The sequence below is a fragment of the Pteropus alecto genome, unplaced genomic scaffold (genome assembly GCF_000325575.1).
Source record: "Pteropus alecto unplaced genomic scaffold, ASM32557v1 scaffold131, whole genome shotgun sequence".
Lineage (NCBI taxonomy): Eukaryota > Metazoa > Chordata > Mammalia > Chiroptera > Pteropodidae > Pteropus > Pteropus alecto.
In genome coordinates, this window is record NW_006434709.1 from 1,165,350 (window position 1) to 1,174,824 (window position 9,475).

The window sequence follows — 9,475 nt, forward strand, 5'->3', positions numbered from 1 at the left end:
ATGGGCTGAATAAGCGGAAGTGAGGAGGGCCTCAGAGACAAGAGCAGAAAGAAGGTAAGAAGACAGTCCATCCTGCCCCAGCCAGTACTGGGGGCCACCTGGCTAAGCAGTCTCCACTGGCAGAAGCCCGACACATCTCCTGACATCTGAACATCAGGTGTGGTCATGGCCTCACATGAGGAGCCATATAACTACCCTTCTTCTTACCACCTGGTGAGGTTCCCCAGCAGTCTGGACCCCAGGCTCATCTTGTGGGGACAGATACTTCTCAGTGGCCCAGGATGTTTGATAGCCCCACCAAGGCCTGGACACCCACAGGGGTTACAGTGTGGAAGTGAGCATCCTGACCTTTGGCAGAGCCAGCTGCCAATCTCCAGTGGCCAACATGACAGATACCCTCCCCCCAATTCAATTATAAGGTCACAGTACATTTGGGGAGCAGACAAAATGCTTGGTTTCGTAACACTGATGACAATAGGATCTTTTGAGCTGGCGGGATCATAGACCAAGGTGTTCACTGTGGGTACACATCGGTCTATAATGTGGGATGGTTTTATGCCTGTCAAAGGACAGTGTAAGGAAAGGCTGAGAGATACTGGTCCGTTTCCCATTACATCTCTAGGGCATCAAGGCCCAAATGTCCACCAATAGATAAATGGATAAACAGAATGTGGGATATCCACATGGCGTAACATTATTCAGACTTAAAAAGAAAGGCAACTCCGACACACGCTACCACTTGGATAAACGTTGAAAACATTATGCTAAATGAAATAAGCCAGACCCTCCTCTCAAAAATTATATGATTCCACTTATATGAGGTATCTAGAAAAGTCAAATTCATAGAGATAGAAAGAATAGAAGTTAACAAGGGCTAGGGGGAGGGAGGATGGGGAGTTATTATTTATTGGGTATGGAGTTTCAGTTTAGGATAACAACAAAGTTCTGGAGATGGAGGGTGGTGAAGGCTGCACAACAATGTAAATGTGCTAAATGCCACTGACTCGTACACTTAAAAATGGTTAAAATGGCAAATTTTGTTATGTATATTTTACCACACGCACACACACACACACACGCACACACACACACAACCTTTTTTAAGGCGCCAAGAAGTGAAATAGCTCAACGCAAAGATTGAGTTTCTGTCCCTAGTATGTGAGGGACATTGACTTTCAAGGAGGAGAATGATGTCGACAAAGATGCACAGATACTTTCCATACTTGTCCTGTGCCTGGTACTATGCTGGGTGCAGGATTAATTAAAGAAGTCGTGGATGCAGCAGCCATTCTGCCCTCATATCCAAGTTGAGAAAGAAGCAATTCCTGCTTCCTGGAGCTGAAAAAGTAGGGGAGATGACCTGATAGCCCCAAGATCACCCCCAATAAACCAGCTTCCTGGTATTCACACCCTTGCACAGTGCCCCTCCACACTGACTCGTGCCAGCCCCGTGGCTCAAGGTAGGTCCAGCAACTTCCACTTTCATGCCTTTGGGAACCCTGAGTGGCCTTGTAAGAAGTCCGGCTACTCTGCTGGAGGGATTGTGCTAGAAGCCTCACAGAGGGAGACATGGAGAGAGAAACCCAGGAGTCCCCACACCCCATCCGGAGGGTTGCAGGAGCAAAGACAGGGACAGTCACAGGCTATCATGAAAGTCCAGAATCTCAAAGAGATATTTACACACCCATGTTCATAGCATTATTCACAGTAGCTAAAATGTGTTAGCAACCTAAGTGTCCATCAACAAATGAAGAGATAAGCAAAATGTGGGCTGTATATACAATGAATATTATTCAGCCTTAAAAAAGAAGGAAATTCTGACACATGCTACAACATAGATGGACCTTGAGGACATTATGCTAAGTGAAATAAGCCAGTTAGCAGAGGCTTGGGGAGGAGGGAATGGGAAGATATTATGTAGCGGGTATACAGTTTCAGTTGGAGAAGATGAAAGTTCTGGAGATGGATGGTGGTGATGGTAGCACAACAGTATGAATGTGCTTAATGCCAATGAATTATATATTTAAAAACGGTTAAGATGGTAAATTACTAAAAAGTCTACGTGGGAGATGTGAGAATACAGGCTATGGGGCTGGGGGTTCTTCTCTAGTGTCTGGGTGGGGAAGAGGGTAGGGGGAGGAGCAGAGGATGTTTCAGGTTCTGACAGGGGTGCATGGGTGGTTGGAGGTGCCATTCACCTAGAGAGGGATCAGAGAGGAGAGGAGATGGGGTGTTTTGGACCTCCAGAGAGAGACAGGCTGTTTCCGCCCAAGGTGACAGTACTGTCAGAAGCTGCATGGCACCTTGATGCAGCCTCTCACTTATTCCTCAAATGCTTATTGAGGACTTGCTCTGTCCTGGGCACTCCCGAGACACCTCATTAGAATACCCATCAGAGAAAGTGACAGAAATTCAGACTATCAGCAGACAACCAAAAGCAGAGGCAACTGAAAGGATAGCCCTGGCTTCTGCTGAAGCTTTACATCTTGGCGCAGATCCCCTCAACAAAAAAGGCAGGCAGATTCTGATCACTCTGATACTTGCCATGCCACCCGGGTCCTGACTCAAGCCGGAGCACCCCAAGAACTTGGCAGCTGTCGCCTCTGCTGCCCTACCCAGCAGAAGCCCTGTTTTTCTCACCCTCAAGATCTCCAACTTGACCTCTGTCTTTCTAAATTCTAACTAAGCAAAATCACACTCTCCAGGAAGTAAGGAGCCAGGAAGGGGTGGTGGTGGGTGCATACATCGGCTGTGGTGGAATGTACTCTGAGAGGAGTAAATCTTTAAACTCAAAAGGCCAATGAGAACTGAGGAAGACATCTGAAACATCTATGACAAATTTTTAATTTTCTTAATATATAAAGAGCACTTACAACTAATTAAGAAAAATAAATATCCTGGCTCCCTCAAAATGGGCAAATTCAAAAGCAAGTCAGTAAAAAATAGAGACAAATAGGTAATAACTTTGAAACATCACAAATGCTATTTGAACTAAGAAATTCTTAAAGATTTGCATGATAAAGCTTTGCGTTAGCAGGACTGTAAGGAAACAAGCCCCCCTACTCTGCTGATGGGAGGGTAAAGTTGGTACAGATTTTCAGGAGAGCAATTTGAGAAATGCAGAAAAGCCACAGCAAAACCACTTCCAGTATTTACCCAAAAGAAATAATTAAATATGTGGGCAAAGATTTAGACACCAAGATATTTCTCACAATTACAGTGTAATTTAAGCATTGACTATAAATATAAAAAGTTTGATATAATCTAAATATTCATCAACATTCAGGAGTTGAATAACTGAATTATGGTGTATCCATATATTAAAATACTATGCAGACATTTAAAAAGATGTGTAGAAGAATATTTACTGACATAGAAAAATGACTCTGGATATTGCTGAGTGAAAATGTAAACTGGTAAACCTTTTAAAAAACATTATCTGGAGTAGGATTACCTCTAGAAAGTTATGGGGTCTGGGGACTTCTGGTAGAGGGGTGGGACCGACAGGCTCTATTTCTTCACCTGGGTGGCATATATGGCTCTTCCCTTCATAATTTATTCATTAAAGCAGGGTTTCTCAATCTTGACACTATTAACACTGAGGCTGGATATTTCTTTACTGTGGGTGTGATGAGGGTGGGGAGGGTGGCTGTCCTGTGCACTATAGGATATTTAACAGCAACCTTGGCCTCTACCCATTAGATGACAGTACACACACACACGCACGCACGCACGCACGCACACACACACACACGTGATGACACCACCAAGTGTCTCCAGACAATGCCAAATGTCCCCTAAGGAACAAAATCACCCCCAGTTGAGAATCTCTGCATCAAAGCATACATTTGTATTTAATATACTTTACTTGAGAATTAAGTTTCACAACTAAAATTGCTTTTCTTAAAAAGAGAAAAAAAGAATCTTGGAGGACATTTGTGAGATTATTAACAAATTAATTCAAAGTGCCAGGATTTGGGGCCACTTATTACTTTTGCTTCAAGCCTTTCTGTATTGCATCCTTTTTTACATTGAGTATATATTATGTTCACAAAAAGAAAACAGAAGGCTATTTTCAATGCTTTAAAGACAGTTTTAATGTTTTAAAAGCTAAATTCGGAGGAATTCAGTGCCCTGAAGCCCACCTTCCCAACATAGGTGAATCAAGTCTGCCCCTCACAAGTGTCTCCAGTCTTGATCTCCCAGGCTCCCCAGGAGATAAAAGAAAGAGGAAGAAGAGAAGGGGGAAGGGATCAGCTGAAGAGACATGGGAGGAATGAGGGAGAAAGAAGAGAGAGAGAGACTCGGTTTTCTGGCTGGGAAGCCAGGGGAAGCAGATAGAAATTCACCAATTGGAGACGCAAGAGAGCCAACCTTCAAGAAAATAAGATGTTTGGCCTCCAAAAGATCGGGGATCTGGTTTTGTTCTTCTTGGATGCATTCACAGCACCTGGAACAGCACCTGGCATGTAGTAGAGGCTCAATAAAGATGTGTTCGATGAACTAAGTGCGTGGATGGAGGAACATAAATATTCACATTACAGGGTGGAAAATGGGCAGGACAGAAGGAAGGTACAGGTTACCAAATGCTATAGGAAATGAAGCTGCTCGTTCACAAGGTGATCAGTCAAAAATACCTACCACAGCCCAGGTACTCATGGTAGTTATAGTTAACTGATTAATTAATTAATACAAGAACAAAGGAATGATAAGAATTTATTAATCGCCTCTACCCTGAAGCCCTGAGACAAGGAAACCAAAAACGTACCCTCAGAATATGGTCTCCAGGAGCTCAGAGTCTATTTTGGGAGGCAGGTCCTGAAATTACATCCGAGGCTGGAATGCCCGGGGAACAGCTGCAAGAAAAGTCGGGCCAGCCAGGCCCACGCACTTGGGGCTGCATGTAGGAGCCAAGCACATAGTGCAGGCTGGCTTCTCTGCAAGCAGGACACAGTTCCATCAGTGCCATTAGGGGTTTGGGCTCAGGGGTTCTCAACCCTGCCTGACATCTGACACATTTGGAGATTGTTTAGAAACACCTATAGTTGGGTCCCTCCTTCAAAATTCAGCTCAAGAAAGAAGGGGACAGGGAGACTGGCAGTAGTTTTTTTTAGAGCTCCCCATATGATTCTGATGTGCAGCCAGGATTGAGTACCCCAGCGTGGATGATCCGTAAATTCTGGACTGATTCTAACAGTCTCCCTCCCTAAGCGTCAGCTCAGCTCCAAACTCCAACATGAATACACTTTGGGGTGGGGGTGGGGATGTCACATTAATTTTACCTGTCATCACATCTCACATTAATTTCTCTCAATGTGTGTTTCCAAAATTGAACCACGGTCTCCTGAGGATTCTCAGGTACTGCCCCAGACTGCATGACAGCTAGAGGCTGGACCAGAAAGGGCACAAACACTACTGAACATCTATTTGAACTCAACTTTGGGCATCGTGATAAATAGGATAGGCTGCTGCTCTCAAGGAATCATGGCATCGTAAGTATAGAACTGAGTACTGAGTATAGGCTGGTTGGGGTGAGTGCGCTAGCAGACCTAACAAGGTGCTGTGCATCCAAAGAGGATAGACTAATGAGAGCCAAGGGAATCCTGGGTGCCTTTCTGGAGAACGTAACATTGCAGTGGGGCTCTGAAAGAGGAATAGACTTTGAACAGTTGGAAATGTTACATTCTATTATATTTCCGTTTTGCTCAGGGCTTGTCAGTGCATAAATGGCAAGGCATCTTAAAGGATGGGGAATGCAAAGATGGGGGGAGGACAGCAGCTGGACGCCTGCAGGGCAACAGTCCAGAGAGGCCTCGATGGATCACCTACCGAGTCACCTCCCTAACTCAAAGGCACTGCCCACTCCAAGCACTGGTAGTTCCCTGCCACCACCACTGACCTAGACACATCATTTAACTTTCCCAGGTTTCCATTTCCTTAGCTGGAGAATGGGGAGATTAGTAGTTACCAGACACTGTTACAGAATCGGAGAAAGAAAGCTGTGAACTGACCCAAAAGAATTCCAAAGCATCTGCGAGACCTAGGCTGATATACTCCCCTGGGCTCAGGGTCCTTAAGGAACATCTTTTCCAGCAGGTGGTGGCCTCACAATTTCTGTACAGGAATGGCTTAGGCAGAGTTTGATGGACAGGGGAGAGCTAGGGACCTTGTCCTGAAGTCGCATTTCATCATAGGCACCCAGGAATGTCACTTATTAATGAAAATAGCAAAATTTTCAACTCACACTTCTCAAAAGAGAAATAAAATGTAAATCATCCCATAACAAAAGCTAAAGCTGCACATAGTTCTCACTTTGCCAAATTGTGTCTTTCATCTATGGTTATGAGGATTTGGGGGAGCAGATGAAGATCATGGGTTAGAGCTAAAGATTCCTCCTGGTGCCCCCACAGTTTTCAAGCCTCAGGGAAACATCAGTCACTTGTTCCTCTACATTTGACCATCCGTTGTGATACACATACTTTTTAATTCTGCACAACCACAGGACATGCCTCCTGGCAAGAGAAAAACTCTCCTTTCTCTCCTTATTTATCTTCTTTGCAGAACTGGGGTCCTGACTCACACCATTGTTCCTTCTCTTAATTTTGACAAATCCTTCCTCTTCCCTTTCCCCTTCTGAGACACCTCCTCCATGGAAATGACAGCCATAGAGTAGGGGGATAAGGTGTCTGGTGAGAGGGAGATTGTGAGTCCTTTGTTGCCCTAAACGCAGAGACAGACCCTCTGTTGTCTAAACACCACATATAGGCACTTAGGCTCTTTGAATTTGAAAAAAACATCCTTGACAGGCCCAAAATTCCTAGTATCAAGGCCATATCCGGCCTATTCTGTTCCTTTTCCTCCCAAATGAGACCCGGCAATTCAATATGACCAGTGTTCAATAAAGATGAGCGAACGAATGAATAAATGAATGAAATAAAGATCTAACTTCCAAAGCACACTCACTACACGCCCAGTTTTCAAGTGATCCAGATTCCTCGCTGCATTCCGCACCCATCTTCTCACCCACACTTATCCCCACCGCCCAGCAAGGGCTCGGACTTTATTCCCTCTGGGTATCAGGCTTAGAAAAATGGTAACTGTTGACAAATTACGGCACATTCAGTTTTCCAAAATTTCGGAGCACTATGGCATTTATTGTGCTCTGCTTCATCCTCCTCGCCCTCTGCAGAAGACAAGGCTGAGATTTCTGTCCCTGCTGACAGAGGAAGAAAAATGTGGCTTGGACTAGGGTTAGTGCTAGAGCTGGGGCCGCAGACCCGGCGGTGCGCGCGGAAAACTGAGGGGCGCGGGCGCGGTGGCCACCGGGCTCTCACCTCGGAAAGTTAAGCTGGCGACCGGGTCGCTGCGCCGGTCCTTCTTCACATTGGGCAGGTTGCTGGCCCTCACCAGCAGGCAGCACAGCATGGTTCGGGGGTCCTGGGTGCTCAGAGGCGGGATGGGAGCGAGAGCAGGAACGCGAGGAAAAGCACGGAGCCCAGACACCCAACGAGCTCAGCTATAGCCGCGCCAAAGAAGAGTTGCCGCCTCCACGGAGAAGTCCCAACGCCTGGGAGAGGCTTCAGGCAGGACACGGGGCACTAGCTGGGCGGACCCTCCCCACGACGGGCTGGGCGGGGCAGGGGTCAGACGCGGGCCTGTGGGAGCGCTGGTCCCCTTGCGCCCGTCCGCGCCCGCGACCGGAATGACAGCGCGGCTGACGCGACGCGCAAAGCACCGCCAGGCGGCAGGGACAGGGCGCCCGCCGGCCCTTCCCGCGGGAGCCCCCAGCGAGGTCCTGGCTGCCGAGTGCTCGCTGCGCTCCTCCCCTCTGCGCCCAGCGAGGCCCGCACGCGAGGGCGCTTGGCGAATGCGGCCGAAGGAGGAATGAGCGAAGGCGGGAGGAGGGTGAGACCCAGCTTCAGAGACAAAAATGTGTCCGCGAGGAACTGCAAGTCCGGGCGAACGCTGAAAGAGACGTGTACGGAGCGACGCAGCACGCCCTGCGCCCCTAGTCCATCGCTTTCGCGCCACCCGCCCAGCCCCGCCAGTCTAAGTCCCGCGCTCGCAGCCCAGGCCGCCCGTCCGCGGTGCTGGGAGCCCCGCGCCTAGCCAGACTCCGAGGCTTGAGCGCTCGCGAATCCGTCTCTGCGCCTTCCCCAGAGCAGTCTGGAGTCGCCCGTCTCCAGAGGCAGAGGGCCGTATCCAGATTATATTGCAATCCTGGAGCACAGGGGTTCACCCATGGTCATTTGGTCCCTGGCAACATCCCCCATAGCAACCTCTAGGCTCCCTCGCCCCTACTGTGGGGGGGAAATTGATTATAGTGTGAGCCTTGAGCAGCGACAGCTCTTAGCAAACTTGCCCGTGTTATGTCTAGTACTTTTCCAGCTGATGAACTTCTTGACCACAGGAGCCTGACTTCTCACCTCTATACCCCTATGCTCCATCACCTGACACCTGACAGGTCCCTCTACCCACCTGCCAAGTACTCACTGACTTCCTAAACTCCACCTAAATTCAGTGGCTAGTTATCATCACTATGCTGAGCAAAATTGCAACGCCCTTTCCCCCTCTCCTATTTTGAGGATCCAGCATTTTCATGTGGCAAAACTGTAACTTGGTGAAATCTACCTCTGTCTAGTCCACCCCTGCACCCTAACCACAAAAAGTGTTGGAAAAGAACACAGCTAACCTGTCCTGTGTTCCCTGATATTAATAACCCCTGACTCAGGCCGCCCCCACTGCTGCCCAGCAATCATACTATAGATCCAGACTCTTCAGTCTCAGAAGCTCTCTCCTAGATGACTACTTCATACTTTTCTCTCCCCAAACTTACAGCACCCCATCGCCATCCTCATTCTGTTTGCTTCTTATTTTCCGAGTAGAGAACTTTCTCCTCAGGCTCCCAGTCTCCTGGCCCCTATTTCAGCCTCTGAGCCCAAATCCTTTGCCTTCCCTCCTATTATTATGAACAAATCATCCTTACTCCTAAGACCATCTGGCACCAGGGCACTAGATCCTGGCCCCTCTCACCCACTCAGTGACAAGTCCGAGACTGTCCTCTCCCCAACCTTAAAAGCTGTTCCTTCTCAAACTGGCGTGGGCTCTCTTTCTCCTCACTCTACCACTCTCCCTGGGCAACCCCACCCATAAGGTGGACACCTCTGGTCCATTAGCCACACTGGAGCCAGGCGATCTTGAAACAAATATGATCAGGTCACTCTCCCGATGAAAACCCCTCAAAGACCTCCCCCGCTCTTGGAATAAAGCCCAGATTCCCTATTCCCTATCTTCACTCACAAGGATAGACTACTCAGCCCCTCATTCTCTGAGTTCCAGCTTCAGTGGCTTCTCAATCTCTGGAACACGTTGCGCTACCTTCCCTCCCTCCCAAGCCTCCCAGCTCTGCCACCCTCTCTGCCTGCAACTTCCTCTTTCTCCCTCCCTCCCTCTTTCTCTCCCTTAAATTTTTAGT

At 47.9% G+C, this 9,475-nt stretch overlaps 1 protein-coding gene and 1 long non-coding RNA gene across 2 annotated transcripts in view; both read right to left on the reverse strand.

Moving 5' to 3' along the window:
* The window catches only part of DYSF (dysferlin), a 203,049-nt gene extending 195,023 nt beyond the window's left edge, over window positions 1-8,026 (reverse strand). Inside the window, exon 1 of the mRNA XM_025045188.1 lies at window positions 7,335-8,026. Coding sequence (XP_024900956.1) covers window positions 7,335-7,425 — 91 coding nt within the window. The 5' untranslated portion in view covers window positions 7,426-8,026. The remainder of the gene's footprint in view (window positions 1-7,334) is intronic.
* On the reverse strand, window positions 4,073-7,322 carry LOC112477903. Its single transcript, XR_003045658.1, has 2 exons — window positions 4,769-7,322; window positions 4,073-4,462 (listed from the first exon to the last, which is right to left on the reverse strand). It is a non-coding gene; the product is annotated as an uncharacterized LOC112477903 (long non-coding RNA).
* Window positions 8,027-9,475: the final 1,449 nt, after the last annotated feature.